General features: G+C 43.4%; 1 protein-coding gene across 1 annotated transcript in view; it reads left to right on the top strand.

Moving 5' to 3' along the window:
- LOC115355361 (NACHT, LRR and PYD domains-containing protein 3-like) overlaps window positions 1–16,772 on the top strand; it is a 55,554-nt gene that overhangs the window by 34,457 nt on the left and 4,325 nt on the right. Inside the window, exons 7-11 of the mRNA XM_030046131.1 lie at window positions 124–1,918; window positions 10,189–10,362; window positions 11,011–11,184; window positions 14,919–15,092; window positions 15,289–15,335. Of these exons, the coding sequence (XP_029901991.1) occupies window positions 124–1,918; window positions 10,189–10,362; window positions 11,011–11,184; window positions 14,919–15,092; window positions 15,289–15,335 (2,364 nt within the window). The remainder of the gene's footprint in view (window positions 1–123; window positions 1,919–10,188; window positions 10,363–11,010; window positions 11,185–14,918; window positions 15,093–15,288; window positions 15,336–16,772) is intronic.

The raw sequence follows: 16,772 nt of genomic DNA, 5'->3' as shown, positions 1-16,772 counted from the left end.
AGTTTTATAATTTGTGAGTTAGATGTAATAGAACTGTATATTTGAGTGTCGTCAGCATACTGTAACATCTGCTTATTGATGCACTTTTAATTTCTTTTTTCCATTCAGAAACCTTTGCTGCAGTCTGTCAATGTAAACTCAAATCTAATCTGAAGCAGAAGTTTCAGTGTGTGTTTGAGGGGATTGCCAAAGCAGGAAACCCAACACTTCTGAAACAGATCTACACAGAGCTGTACATCACAGAGGGAGAGAGTCAAAAGGTCAATGAGGAACATGAGGTCAGACAGATTGAAACAGCATCCAGGAAACCAGCAGGAGCAGAAACACTGATAAAATCTGAAGACATCTTTAAACCTTTACCTGGAAAAGATAAGCCAATCAGAACACTGATGACAAAGGGAGTGGCAGGCATTGGGAAAACAGTCTTAACACAGAAGTTCACTCTTGACTGGGCTGAAGATAAAGCCAATAAGCACATAGAGTTCACATTTCCATTCACTTTCAGAGAGCTGAATCTGCTGAAAGAGAAAAAGTTCAGTTTTGTGGAACTTCTTCATTACTTCTTCACTGAGACCAAAGAAGCAGGAATCAGCAGGTTTGATCAGTTCCAGGTTGTGTTGATCTTTGACGGTCTGGATGAGTGTCGACTTCCTCTGGACTTCAAGAACAACCAGATCCTGACTGATGTTACAGAGTCCACCTCAGTGGACGCTCTGCTGACAAACCTCATCAAGGGGAACCTGCTTCCCTCTGCTCGCCTCTGGATAACCACACGACCCGCAGCGGCCAATCAGATCCCTCCTGAGTGTGTTGACATGGTGACAGAGGTGAGAGGCTTCACTGACCCACAGAAGGAGGAATACTTCAGGAAGAGATTCAGAGATGAGGAGCAGGCCAGCAGAATCATCTCCCACATCAAGACGTCACGAAGCGTCCACATCATGTGCCACATCCCAGTCTTCTGCTGGATCACTGCTACAGTTCTGGAGGACATGTTGAAAACCAGTGAGAGAGGACAGCTGCCCAAGACCCTGACTGAGATGTACATCCACTTCCAGCTGGTTCAGTCCAAACAAGGGAACATCAAGTATCACGGCAGAGCTGAGACAGATCCACATTGGACTCCAGAGACCAGGGAGATGATCCTGTCTCTGGGAAAACTGGCTTTTGAGCAGCTGGAGAAAGGCAACCTGATCTTCTATGAAGCAGACCTGGCAGAGTGTGGCCTTGATATCAGAGCAGCCTCAGTGTACTCAGGAGTGTTCACACAGATCTTTAAAGAGGAGCGTGGGCTGTACCAGGACAGGGTTTTCTGCTTTGTCCATCTGAGCCTTCAGGAGTTTCTGGCTGCTCTTTATGTCTTTCTGACCTTCACCAACACTGATTTCAATCTGCTGACAGAGCAACAATCAACCTCCAGGTGGTTTACAGTATTCAACAAGAAATCTAAATTAAAACTCCTCCTCCAGAGTGCTGTGGACAAGGCCTTACAGAGTCCAAATGGACACCTGGACTTGTTTCTCCGCTTCCTCCTGGGTCTTTCAATGGAGACCAACCAGCGTCTCCTACGAGGCCTGCTGACACAGACAGGAAGTAGCTCACAGACCAACCAGGAAACAGTCCAGTACATCAAGAAGAAGATCAAAGAGAATCCCTCTCCAGAGAGAAGCATCAACCTGTTCCACTGTCTGAATGAGCTGAATGACAATTCTCTAGTGGAGGAGATCCAACGGCAGATCCAACTGAGTTCAGGAAGTCTCTCCACAGACAAACTCTCTCCTGCTCAGTGGTCAGCTCTGGTCTTCATGTTGCTGTCATCAGAAGAAGATCTGGATGTGTTTGACCTGAAGAAGTACTCTGCTTCTGAGGAGGCTTTTATAAAACTGTTGCCAGTGGTTGAAGTCTCCAAAACATCTCTGTAAGTGTCCAGATAACTCAATAAAACAAATGTCAACATTTTCGCAGAAAGCAAAATAGAAGCATTTCTAAAGTCATTGTTTATCTGACTTTGAGCCTCACAGCAGGAATGGTACCAATAATGCATTTTATCATCCTGAGAACACTGGCAGAGTTTTGCCTTTCTGTCACACTAACATAGAGACAAGCTAATACACAGTTTTATCATTTGCAGAACAAAGTATGGTAGGTGAGGCCGTCGACATCTGCTTTTCTATTAAATTTCTTTCCAAGCAAATTCAAAATTGGAGAAAACATTTTTCTGTATCGTGCATCAGTTTCACAACAACATTCTGTATCTGCTGGTTGCAGCGCTTCATTGAAGCTACACTTACATTACGTGAAATATTTAAAGCGAAGATGCCATTGTTTCATGACTACACTGTCACATAAAATAGAGAATATCTAGATATTTTGTTTATCATTTCATACACATTTTCCTGTAATCCAGCAAGACATATCTGGTATCTTTGGGATCTCTGCTAGAATCTGAAATAAAGTTCTGTGGGTTTGCATAAGGCTTTGCTCAGCTGCTTGGGTACTGAGCAGGACTAAAACAGGGGCTAGTTTTACACTGGTTGTAAAGGCCTTGCAATATCTGACACTTTTACAGTGGATTTTAACTTTCTTTTATTGGTCTGTTAATCCAATGATGGTCTTCCAACAGACTATTTGTTAGCTGGCAGTCCTAGATCAGATGTTCTATATTTGGAGTGCCAGCTAATAAGAACAGAGTCCTGAGAAGGACTAGCTAGCTAACGTTAGTAGCTAGCTAGCATCGCTACTAGTAAACAAACTCTACTTGAGTTTGTTAGCTAACGGTAGCTACGTTAGCCAACTACACTGAGTTTGTTTTGACTGACTCTGACATAGCTAAGGTTATATAAGTTTGATAACGTTTTAATATGAAACTTACCTTGTAAAAAATGTTCACTGCAGATCCGGGAGTATTTGGACGGCTGCCAGTCCTTATGACTGATAGCACCTACCCGTCACTGTCTTCTGTCCCCATTAAAAGGTATCCTGTAAAAGGCTAGATTAGGCTTACAGCCTTGCCTGTCGGCACACTGCACGGCACAGCAGGAAATCACCATCTTAGTACCATAAAAGTAAATTAAAAACTATCTGCAACCACGGAATGTCACCAAATATAATGCGCCTCCGTGTCTTAAATTGACGTCCACTGTTCTTCTGCCGTCTGTCATGGCGCCCAGTGTTGCCAACTCCTCAGTAAGGAAAGTAGCTATTGGCTGTCCTAAAAGTTACTAGAAGTCGCCAAATGACATCATCGCCTAATTTGCATAATTTGCGATTTGCATGTGATTGTAATGGGCACTGTAGGAGAGGAATAACAAAAAGTGAGTAAAAAACGCCCTAAATATGTTTTAGAACTACAAATTTATGGGAAGGGCGGGATCAACGGTGGCTTTGCGCATGTGCGATCCATTTGCTGCCTGGACGTGGAGTGGTGGGTCTCCTCTCTGCTCCTCTCCTGATTGCAGCTGCGCACGGCTCGAGGCTGTGACCGCCTGTGAGTACTTTGGGGCGGGGGAGAGGCTCGCGGCTTGCGGCAGCAACTGCTGCTCGCTGAGAACAGGAACTCCAGAGGAACGATACGAGCTTTCATGTCAGTCTCCAAAATACCAGAAAAGTCTCCAGTAACACCAGGAAAAGTCGCTAGATTTGTCCCTAGTCACTTTTGACAAAAAAAAAAGTCACCATGGGGAGTTTGAAAGTCGCCAGATTTAGCGAGAAAGTCGCCAAGTTGGCAACACTGATGGCGCCGCCTCCCACGTCAGGTGATAATTGTGACGTGTCTGCAAAGGGTGAATAAACCAGCAAACAAGGTGCTTTTGAGCAGCAAAGAGAAGCTGGAGAAATGTTTTGAAGGATGCACAGTAACACGTTTGTTTGGGATTCATTATCGATGCTCTTTCCAGTCTCTTTGCTTCCAAACTGGCAGAACTACATTTTTTCGTGAGCTGCCACTGCATCACCAAGCTTTGGTCCGATATTCAGTCCCGAGGCTGGAGTGTTAAATAAAACCTGGCTTGCCTATCAAAACATCAGTCACATTTAAGTAGAATAATTGTGTTTTAATATCTGTGCATCTTCATCCAGGCTGAGTGGCTGTGATCTGTCAGAGAGAAGCTGTGAGGCTCTGGCCTCAGTTCTCAGCTCCCAGTCCTCCAGTCTGAGAGAGCTGGACCTGAGCAACAACCACCTGCAGGATTCAGGAGTGAAGCGTCTCTCTGCTGGACTGGAGAGTCCAAACTCTAGACTGGAGACTCTCAGGTCAGTATCAGTGAGCATGTAAAGGGTGACCCTGCAAGTTCAACAACCAAATTTAAGAGACATTTTGTTAAAGCAATATACCAGTGATCTTAAATATTTGATCCATTTTCTACAATTTCCCCACATATCACATTGCAGCCAACTATTTCACAAATCAAGTGGGGTTACTGAAGATGTCACAACATATAATCAAAATCTTTAAATTTTCATATTTGGCTTTAACATTTAACGTTTTTTATTGCCCAAATGTCAGTCAAATGGCACATGCCTTAATAACTATAGACCTGTATCTCTCACCCTCATACCAGCCAAATGCCTGGAGAGGCTGGTCATCAAACACATTAAGAATGCAATACCACCTGCACTTGACCCATACCAGTTTGCATATAGGGAGAACAGGTCAACTGAAGATGCCATCGCCACTGTGCTCCACACTCTATTACAACACCTTGAGCACAAAAACACCTATGTAAGACTGCTCTTTGTCGACTTTAGTTCAGCCTTCAATACAATCCTGCCAAACAAACTCCATTCCAAATTACACAACCTTGGACTGAACACCACATTATGCAACTGGATCCTTGACTTTTTGATAAACCGCTCAGTGTGTTAGGGCTGGCAGGCACACCTCATCCACCCTCCTCATCAACACCACAGCCCCCCAACAGTGCATGCTCAGTCCATTGCTCTTCACACTTTTCACGCACGACTGCCTTGCCTCTTTCCCAACCAACCTCACTGTTAAATTTGCTGATGACACCACGGTGCTGGGGCTCATTAACAACAATGATGAGTCTGCCTATAGAAGGGAAGTACAACATCTGACATCATGGTGTAAAAACCACAACTTGGTCCTTAACACCAAAAAGACCAAGGAAATGATCGTGGACTTTCACAAAACAGGGCAATCTAACCATACCCCACTTTGAATCAGGAATGAGGTGGTGGAGAGAGTCACACACTTCAAGTTTCTGGGTGTAACTATGTCGGAGGACCTGTCCTGGGACACTAACACAGCCTCGGTGGTAGGAAAGGCCCATCAACGCCCAAAATCCCCCAGCAGCTCATGGTGAACTTTTACCACTGTACTATTGGCAGCATAGTGACTTATGGTTTCCTAGTGTGGTTCTCCAGCTGCACTAAGGCCGAACAGCATGCCCTCCAGAGGGTGGTACGAACAGCGGGGAAAATCATCGAGACCAACCTTCCAGAGATCAGCATCACCATCTACACCACCCGCTGTCTGAGTCGCGTGCACAAAATCCTGCAAGATCAACAGCACCTCGCCCACCACCTGTTTCACCTGCTACCCTCTGGTAGGAGATACAGGTCCATCCACGCCAGAACCACCAGACTGGCCCACAGCCTCTATCCTCAAGCAGTGAGCCCTGATGCTGTATTGTTACTGAGCACGTTTACATGCACACCTTATTCCTGTATTAACCGGAATACTCGCAATATCCCGGTTGCACACATGTCATGTAAACACGCACCGAACCCGATTAAGGTCATATTCTGGTTGGAGAGAATTCCCAATAAGACCCCTGGCATGTGCCTGTTCCAACCGGAATGTTGGGGCATGTAAACACCTTAGTCGGAAAATGCCCCAAACCAGAATATTCAGTCACGACTGCGCATGCGCGATTCGCAAGGAATTCTTTGGCGTCTTTGTTGCTATGGTTACCTGCAAGCGGGGAGAACAATATGGCGAACAGCAGCAAGAGCCAGGAGACTGCAGTCTGCCTTCAGCTAATGAAAGACTTAAATATCATGTAGTATATCGATGGGAGAAAACAGAACTAGCGACAGAAGAAAAGAAGAAGACTTCTTCTGTATTTCCGGCAGACCAGACGCCTATACGCGTGCTGCTGCCCCCCGCGGCTGAGTGTCGCATTACGTCAGAGAGTGGAATACGCCGAAACACGGGAACATGCCAAGTGACATGTAAACGGAGTATTCCAGTTGCCGCGGCGCAGTTACCTTAGCCGGAATATTGACCCGAACCAGAATATGGTGTGCATGTAAACGTACTCACTGACTGTGTTTACACGGACTTTAGTATCCCGGTTTTGAGGCTTATCCCGGCTTTGAGCATATTCGGGATATGATGTTTACATGGAACACAGAGAAACCCGGTTATTCATATCCCTGTATACATGATAAATACCAGTAACCCGTTTTCTGATCACTGCATCCTCTCTGCGCAGGCGTGTCGTACGTCTTTTACGTCTTTTATTTACAACAGATTGAGCAGGAAGTGTGATATATTTATTATATTTAGAAGTAAGCCAAACATGAGACCTCTGTGGCTTCTAGCGGGCTCAGCGTTAATAAATACTCAGGTCGCGGTGGAAATACTGAAGAAGCACTATTAAGTTGTTCAACGGTGCTCAACAAGTGAGCAAATGTAGCGTATTCTCTCAGAAGAAAATCTATACCGCTCATGGAGAATATCGTCAGGAAATGCCAGCGGATCCGCGCGATACCTAAATCCTCTTTTTGTCTCCATAATGAGCCTCAGACAGTCCTGGCTCCCAGGTCCACCGGATCATGAATGAACGGTGACGCCATCTCCAAAAGAGTTCAATGGTGAGATAGCGCCGCTTTTATAGCCGGACGGGGTTAAACTTAGCTCATAACCTGGTCGGGACCAGGTTATGAGCTAAGCATAAGTTACCATGGTGATATAGCCGGGTTAAAAGAGAGCCACCTTCGTGATACAGGAAAGCCTGGCTTTAGACTCAACATACCTCACTAACCCACTAAACCTGCTTCGTAGTACACCCCTCTACTCAGCTCCACTCGGCTCGGCTCTACTCAGTACGACTGAAACCGAGGCGAGCCGAGTGGAGCCGAGTAGGTGCTAGCGGAAAATCGCCAGTAGTCATGTTGAGTTCTTTCATTATTTTCAGGCAAATTTCAGTCTTTTCATCGCTCCGAAAATGGGAAGCTCTCGTTGCCGCCATGTTGCTTGTTTATCTGGTGCGTCACTCTGGCGCCTGCGCACACGGTGGGCAGCCGTCAGAAACCGGGATAAGGTGTATACATGCTCCAGTATCCCGGCTTCTATCGGAGTACTCCAGGTAGCAAAACCGGGTTTCTTGAAACCGGGATAAGGTCATAACCCGGTTTCTGAATTTGGGATATGGTGTTTACATGCACAAACACAAAAACGGGATACTTAAAAAACCCGATCAAAACCGGGATACTAAAGACCATGTAAACGCAGTCACTGTTAGCTACTTTAGAAGGAAAATACACATTTTGGGCGGCTCAGACTTCCCAATTGATTCAGACTTGCTAATTGACGGGCCCATCCTGTCGTCTGGCCCTGGCCTTTAATCCTGTGGGCGTGAACACGAACACCTTTTAATGTCTTTTGTTCCTATTTGGAACTGCACCCTACCTGATCACTGCCTTACAATACCTTCCCTCACCTTTTGTTCTCTGCCTATTTACATACTGTCTGGAGTCACTGTGTAAAGGTCTTCCCCTGACATTGCTCTTGGTCGGCTCACCGCACCAGATACTCTCAGTGTCGGTCAGTTCACCAGTGTGCCGGTGTTACGGATTAACTGGTTTCCATGTTAACTGGTGACCTTTGTTTGTAAACGTCGGGTGTTTCTCGTGGCAACAGCAGATGTTGTAATCACGGCGAGGGGACGCAGCTGACCTCGCGAACGCCTGAATGACTATTATTAAATCTCGTTTATAATTTTCAAGACTTGGCTATCTGCTCAACTTAGCTTGTTGGTGGTTCATGCCTTTTAGTGAAACGGTGGGATCAGAAATCTACTCCATATTTTGCTTTATTTTCTTCAAAATAAAAAAAATTATCCCCCCGGGGTTCGATACCGGGTGTGAAACCTAAAAGAAATATTGCAAGTCATTTAATTAGACCACTAGACTAGTGTACCTGTTGCGAGGTCTCTCTGACAATATAACACACGTCAGGCAACAACAACCACACAACCTCCTCAAGGTCTTGTATACTTCTGCCAGATTAACTTGTGACCGCTGTTACTGCGATGCACACAAACCTGTCTCAACCTTTTGAAAAACCTTTAATAAAAGCTGAAAGTCTACACTTCAATCACGTCTTGATTACTCCATTTCAAATCCACTGTGGTGGTGTGCAAGGGCAACATTATGAATATTGTTTACCTGTCCAAATACTTGTGGGCCTAACAGTAAACAAGTAAATAACGGTTTGCACATAAATTCATCGTTTAATCTGAAAACATTGCAGATATTTATTTTGTAAAAAAAAACACACACACTCACACACACACACACACAAAAGTATTTAATGTCAGGCAAAAACAACCACACAGCCTCTTGCTGTTTGCCAGATTAACTTGTGACCGCTGTTAATAAACTATAGTGACTACAATGGATTTGACCCATAGCAACGTGCATACAGCGGGCCCTGCAGTTTACAATACAAATCGATTCCCCAGTGGATGCAACAACTGCAAACAGTTGTTTCGTGTGGTTTTATGGGATTACTTAGCCTTCATGATAAAATCTGATGCTATCCTTTTTATAGTAGCGTTAGATGCAGTTGTTGCATCCACTGGGGAATCGGTTTGTATTGTAATCTTCAGGGCTGCTGTATGCATGTTGCTCTGTGTCAAATTCATTGTAGTCGCTTTAGTCTATTTCCCCCAAATATCCTCCAAGCAGACTTAAAATCTCTGATGCTCGACAAGCGCTGAGCTTGAGAGGCACTACAACGTGTGTGTGTGTGTGTGTGTGTGTGTGTGTGTGTGTGGCTGTTATCATCGCAGTAACAGCGGTCACGAGTTAATCTGGCAGAAGTATACAAGGCCTGGAGGAGGCCGTGTGGTTGTTATTGCCGGACATGTATTATATTGTCAGATATACTTCAGAACAGGTATGCTAGCCTAGTGGTCTAATTAGATGACTTGCAATATTTCTTTTAAGTTTCACAACTGGTGTCGAACCCCGGGTGGATAATTTTTTATTTTGAAGAAAATAAAGCAAAATATGGAGTAGATTTCTGATCCCACCGTTTCACTAAACCACATGAACCACCAACAAGCTAAGTTGAGCAGATAGTTACCCAAGTCTAGAAAATTATAAATTAGTCATTCAGACGTTCGCGAGGTCAGCTGCGTCCCCTCGCCGTGATTACAACATCTGCTGTTGCCACGAGAAACGCCCGACGTTTACAAACAAAGGTCACCAGTTAACATGGAAACCAGTTAATCCGTAACGCCGGTATACTTCAATAAACTCACACCATTACAGCAAACTACTACACTGGACTACAATGGTTTTTCTTCAACACTATGATACACTGTAATTAATTATGTATTTATTTTCTGGGTTATACTTGAATGGGCACTCTTGCACCTTTTTGCTACGTCAGTATTAAGCTCATTATCTCATTGTTATCATGACTGTGTTATTATGACAATGACAATAAAGTATTGTATTGTATTGTATTGTAATAAGAGCAAACAAAATCTTAACCAAAAAATAAATTAGGTCATCAGTTAATAAAAACAGAAAAATATCTGGCTGTATTAACGTTAGTTAATAATAAGTCAGTTAATAATAACAGAAAAATATCTGTCTATATTAAAGTTGACATGTTTTGGAAAATGTTGAGATGTCAGAGGTGAATGCAGAGTGCAGATAAAGGCGTTAACAGGACATTTAATGAATGAATGTGTGAATGTCCAGCAGCCTGTATACAGAGACTGGACTTCTCTCATGTGGTTCATTGCAGCTGAAGTGTCTAATGTGACCAAAGTTTGACATTTTGACCTCAACAACATCCCACCTTCGAGTGAAGCTCAAACTTTTTCTATAGAAGCAGGGCCGAACAAAAAATGTAATTCACATTTAAGTAAAAGACCATAAGAAGACCATAAAATAATGTTTTGATATCTGTGCATCTTCATCCAGGCTGAGTGGCTGTAATCTGTCAGAGAGAAGCTGTGAGGCTCTGGCCTCAGTTCTCAGCTCCCAGTCCTCCAGTCTGAGAGAGCTGGACCTGAGCAACAACCACCTGCAGGATTCAGGAGTGAAGCGTCTCTCTGCTGGACTGGAGAGTCCAAACTGTAGACTGAAGGCTCTCAGGTCAGTATCAGTGAGCATGTAAAGGGTGACCCTGCAAGTTCAACAACCAAATTTAAGAGACATTTTGTTAAAGCACCATACCAGTGATTTTAAATATTTGGTCCATTTACTACAAATTCCCCACATTTCATATTGCAGCAAACTATTTCACAAATCAAGTGGGGTTACTGAAGATTTCACAACATATAATCAAAATCTTTAAATTTTCGTATTTGACTTTAACATTTATAATTCTTTATTAATAAGAGCAAACAAAATCTTAACTAAAAAATAAACTAGGTTATCAGTTAATAATAACAGAAAAATATCTGTCTATATTAAAGTTGACATGTTTTGGAAAATGTTGAGATGTCAGAGGTGAATGCAGAGTGCAGATAAAGGCGTTAACAGGACATTTAATGAATGAATGTGTGAATGTCCAGCAGCCTGTATACAGAGACTGGACTTCTCTCATGTGGTTCATTGCAGCTGAAGCGTCTCATGTGACCAAAGTTTGACACTTTGACCTCAACGACATCCCACCTTCAAGTGAAGCTCAAACTTCTTCTATAGAAGCAGGGCCGAACAAAAAATAGGATTCACATTTAAGTATAAGACCATAAGAAGACCATAAAATTAATGTTTTGATATCTGTGCATCTTCATCCAGGCTGAGTGGCTGTAATCTGTCAGAGAGAAGCTGTGAGGCTCTGGCCTCAGTTCTCAGCTCCCAGTCCTCCAGTCTGAGAGAGCTGGACCTGAGCAACAACCACCTGCAGGATTCAGGAGTGAAGCGTCTCTCTGCTGGACTGGAGAGTCCAAACTGTAGACTGGAGGCTCTCAGGTCAGTATGAGTGAGCATGTAAAGCGGGACCCTGCAAGTTCAACAACCAAATTTAAGAGACATTTTGTTAAAGCACTATACCAGTGTTTTTAAATATTTTGTCCATTTACTACAAATTCCCCACATTTCACATTTCAGCAAACTATTTCACAAATCAATATTTCACAACATATAATCAAAATCTTTTAATTTTCGACAAGCTCCTCAACATTCAGAAACCACAGAACTGATAACTGGTTGTTTAATGCAAACGTTTCCCCAGGGACTGTTTTCCCTGGAAGAGGGAGCTTTTAATTCTGCCTTATTTCAAACCATCAAAACAGGAACGTGCTGCTCAGAGCGGCCCCTGGCCAAACTGGGGCCGCTGCCCGCCAAGTTTGCAATACGTACAAAATCACTGCATCACAAAATGCCATTTAACATTCTTTATTAATAGGAGCAAACAAACTCTTAACTAAAAAACAAATTAGGTCATCAGTTAATAATAATAGAAACATATCTGTCTATATTAACGTTGAGATGTTTTGCAAAATGTTGAGATGTCAGAGGTGAATGCAGAGTGCAGATAAAGGCGTCAACAGGACATTTAATGAATGAATGTGTGAATGTCCAGCAGCCTGTATACAGAGACTGGACTTCTCTCATGTGGTTCATTGCAGCTGAAGTGTCTCATGTGACCAGAGTTTGACATCTTGACCTCAACGACATCCCACCTTCGAGTGAAGCTCAAACTTCTTCTTGTTTTTTTTTCTTGCTTGCACCAGATGTAAATTGTGTTTTTGTGGCCGTCTCTTCACCTGCTCAGGTGACTGGTCAGCTGGTCAGTGTCTGGGGACACTGGGAGCAGTGCTTGTTGTAGCATCAGGACTGTAGAGGGCAGCCCTGATGCTGCTGCTTTTAGGAAAACTCATGTGGAGGACTTTATTCCAGTGATGGAAAACTGTTTTTTTATTTTTTCCCATTTTCAGTGAATGCAACAGTGGCGAGACGCTCAGACCAATGTGAGAGGAGTTGTGTGGCAACACCGTGTTTTATTGGCTGACAGCAACAGGTTTCTAAATTAACACCCGCCAACCCGCCAAATGCTGGTTAAAATTAATTTTGGCGGGTGTTAATAAAAACTTACTAGCCAGTTTGGCCGGTGATGCATGAGGCGACCGTGTCAGTCAGAGCCGCTCTGCAGTTCTCGCTCATTTGCCCCCCTGGCAGTACTTCCTACATTTCCCGTGAACACTGCCACAATGCTATGTGATGACGTATCAGACGCCCATTGGCTGAGCGCAGGCACGCTACAGTCTGCAGTGCAACCGGCGATGATGTTAATAAAATGATCAAATGCATTCAGTGGCACTCATAATCTCTCTTATTTTCACCGGAAAAAAATGTGGCTAGTGGAAATTCTGGCTGGTAACTTTGGAGACACATTTGTATATTGTTCATTGTTGATTCTGAAAATAAATGGCTGTTTTTAAAGTACATGTTGCAGTTTTTATGCACGTTAAAAAAAGGTGCCAAAATGCACGAGAAAGCATAAAGATAGATCTGGTTTATCAAAATGTTTCCTGGGGAGAATACCCCCGGACCCCCCTTCAAGGCAGTGGGCCCCCAATCAGCCCCCAATGTCCTGAGATCTAAGAAACGCCCATGGATACGGCAGCTCTAAAATCCCACTGCTCGCTTTGGGAACAGATTAACAGGAACATGAAATTTATGCATTTTGTAGATTTAACACTAAACATGCAGAATCACTGGTGTGTTCCTTTATGTTAAACATCATTGCCATGAAAATCAATATTAATCTCTCTCAGTTTTACATACACAGATATAGAAGCAGGGCCTAACAAAAATATTATTCACATTTAAAGGCCCCATGGCATGGAAAATGCAATTTTTGTTGTTTCTGCGTGATAGGGAAGGTCTCGGGGCCACATAAACACGGTCCCATGCATTAAACACCTGATAAATGGAGAAATGCACACAGCCCGTTTTTTGAAACTCTCCCTGCAAAACAAGCGGATTGCACTTCCGTTAATCGATGATGTCATGAGGACGGTGACTCCGCCCACAGCCCGCCTCCACTCCCCAGGCAACAAGCTCACAACATATTTACAACATATTTAACAAACATAACTTCCCATTCTGAAACATCCTGTCATAAACGGATTTGAGGTGGTTCGGTGTCTCCTGCCGTCTGTGGTTCAGGATCGTACAGTTGTATGACATCACGCTCAACGGACGCCATGACAGTCTTTCATAAGATTATAATTCCTGTTTACCAGTGAGCACCATTGAGCAACGTAGGTTTCAGTTACTTGCTTGTGATCGGCCCGACCATATGTCACTCAGAAAACAGTGGAGAGGGGCTGATTCTCTCTTCTGATTGGCTAAACCAACCGTGCTGCCAGAGCTCAGGGAGAAAGGCAAGAGAGAGGAGCTGTCAAACTACATTTAGCAGACCACAGGTACTCAAAACCACAAATACATCATGCAGGGATATCAGCAGTTAAAATAAAACCCTGGAAAAGTGGACACCATGGGGCCTTTAAGTAAAAGACCATAAGAAGACCATAAAATAATGTTTTCATATCTGTGCATCTTCATCCAGGCTGAGTGACTGTAATCTGTCAGAGAGAAGCTGTGAGGCTCTGGCCTCAGTTCTCAGCTCCCAGTCCTCCAGTCTGAGAGAGCTGGACCTGAGCAACAACCACCTGCAGGATTCAGGAGTGAAGCGTCTCTCTGCTGGACTGGAGAGTCCAAACTGTAGACTGAAGGCTCTCAGGTCAGTGCTGATCAACCTGTCCAACATGAAAATTTTAGTTCCTGATTTACATGAAGCTTCTACTGTCAATAAAGCTATTCAGCCTTTCACAGTAGCCATGATGCCAACATTTAGCACTGATTGAGGATATTTCATTATTTCCTCTCATCACTGCCTCTGTTGTTAAGACATAAAAAACCAGAAAGGACTTCCAGGAGCAGTTTCCTCCAAAGGGTTTTTCTTGGTTTGGGGCTGTGATTTAGTCTGAGCAGTCCGCCTCGGTATTTGTGACTCTGTATCTGCTCTTGTGATTAGTTCCATGTGTACCTTACACGTGGTTATTTAGATGTTAACCCCCTGTTAACTAGAGAGACTGTAAACTTCAGTTTACTCGTTTTTGTTGAGTGTTTGACAAACGATTCTTAAGTGGATGCCTTTGTTTTCTTAGTTTTCGAACTTATTTTGGCATCAGTTTTGATTTGTTTTTCTAGCCACTCATCTTTTATTTTATTTGGCTGTGTTATGGTTTTGGGTGGCGGCCTAAATGTTACTTTTGTTTTAAGCAGGTAAGTTTAGTGTAGCCTAGGTAGGCTCTTTTTGTGTATTATAGAGCAGGTTAGTGTTGTGTCTTTTTGTTGTATATCCATTCCCCTGCATTTCCTTCATTGTGTTCTTTATTTACCCCAACTCACTACAAATAAACAGCTGTACATGCCTGTACAACCATCTTTGTTGCTTCCCTTATATCCCTAGACATTTCCCATCTTTAGGGTTGTAACAATCCTGGATCTAGAAAAGCCCAGAACTGTGTGGAGCTGGAGGAGAGACAGGGGAAGGACGCTGTTTCTCCTCTGACAAACAAAAAACTACAAATCTGAAGTTCAACCTGCTGCCTTGGGCGTTTCATTTAAGGAATTAACATGCAGCTCTTCTCTGCTGTGCGTGTGTGTGTGTGTGTGTGTGTGTGTGTGTCCAGGCTGTCAGGCTGTCTGCTCACACAGGAAGGCTGTGCTGCTCTGGCCTCAGCTCTGAGCTCCAACCCCTCCCATCTGAGAGAGCTGGACCTGAGCTACAATCATCCAGGAGCCTCAGGAGAGAAGCTGCTCTCTGCTGGACTGGAGGATCCAACCTGGAGCCTGGAGGCTCTCAGGTGTGGAGAGACACACACACTGTCTTCTAGAGGCCTGAGAGGCCTTTTCTCAGTCATGCTGAGAAGCTGAGTCATGTTTAATGTTGAAGGTTTCATGCTGGATATGAGTGATGTTTCCGCTAAAGTTTCTGTGAGGAAAGTTATTAAATGCTCATGTTTCTATTCTAAAAATGCTCTTTGTTTATTCCTCCTCCAGGGTGGACCATGGTGGAGAGAAGATGTTGAAACCAGGCCTGAGGAAGTGTAAGTGTGTTTTTACTCTTATTCCTAAAAACACAGAGCAGCAGACATTTGGTCACATGATGTGAGTTTGACTCTTTATTCAATAATGCACACATTAAAAGAAGACAGGCTGAAAAATGTCTGCTCCATAGTTCAACAGTTTGCTCTTTCCACTGAAGTGAACATGCAGGATGACTTCTCTACTCAAACTGGGAACAAATGCATGAAGAGCACTAGTTTAGTTGGAGGCAAATCAAATTAAACATGAAGTATTTTTCTCATATAAACACCAACCAAATACAAGTTAGACTATTGTAGTAATACAGAATTATCTCCACTTCTATAACAAAGATATTAAATATGAATCATTTTCTCTGGAGATGGAAGTGCAGATGGGAAACCCTTCTGTAACCAGTAGGTGTCACTGATGAACTAAATGTAAAGAATAATAATAATCAAAGCAGCTGTAAGAATTTGGAGCAGTCTCTGAAAACCTTGGAGCGTCAGGAGCCTGAGTTGGATCACTATCATGAAATAGAGACACAGGACACGGATGTGGATTTTGAATGAATTCTGAATGGATATTAACCATAAACCACATGAATGCAATGTACAATGTGGCAATTACAGTTCATCAAAATAACCAAAACAACAAACCCTGTGCGCACAGTAAAGAAAATAATAAAGACCCGGGTCATTGTTAAATGCAGGGTTCAGACACATTTTTCAAGGTCAAATTCAAGCACTTTTTTCAAGCATTTTAAAGGGTCATTTTCACATTTTTCCAGCACCTTGAAAATACATAAAATACATATCTACAGGAATACATGTACTCATGATTACTTTTTCACTTTTTATCACAATGATGTACACTATATTACCAAAAGTATTCGCTCACCTGCCTTTACTCATACTATGAACTGAAGTGCCATCCCATTCCTAACCCATAGAGTTCAATATGATGTTGGTCCACCTTTTTGCAGCTATTACAGCTTCAACTCTTCTGGGAAGACTGTCCACAAGGTTGAGGAGAGTGTTTATAGGAATTTTTGACCATTCTTCCAAAAGCGCATTGGTGAGGTCACACACTGATGTTGGTCGAGAAGGCCTGGCTCTCAGTCTCCGCTCTAATTCATCCCAAAGGTGTTCTATCGGGTTCAGGTCAGGACTCTGTGCAGGCCAGTCAAGTTCATCCACACCAGACTCTGTCATCCATGTCTTTATGGACCTTGCTTTGTGCACTGGTGCACAGTCATGTTGGAAGAGGAAGGGGCCCGCTCCAAATTGTTCCCACAAGGTTGGGAGCATGGAATTGTCCAAAATGTTTTGGTATCCTGAAGCATTCAAAGTTCCTTTCACTGGAACTAAGGGGCCAAGCCCAGCTCCTGAAAAACAACCCCACACCATAAGTCCTCCTCCACCAAATTTCACAGTCAGCACAATGCAGTCTGAAATGTA

Source organism: Myripristis murdjan, chromosome 23, assembly GCF_902150065.1.
Source record: "Myripristis murdjan chromosome 23, fMyrMur1.1, whole genome shotgun sequence".
Classification (NCBI taxonomy): Eukaryota; Metazoa; Chordata; class Actinopteri; order Holocentriformes; family Holocentridae; genus Myripristis; species Myripristis murdjan.
Note: the sequence above shows the minus strand (reverse complement) of the source record. Positions and strands in the feature narration are given on the sequence as shown.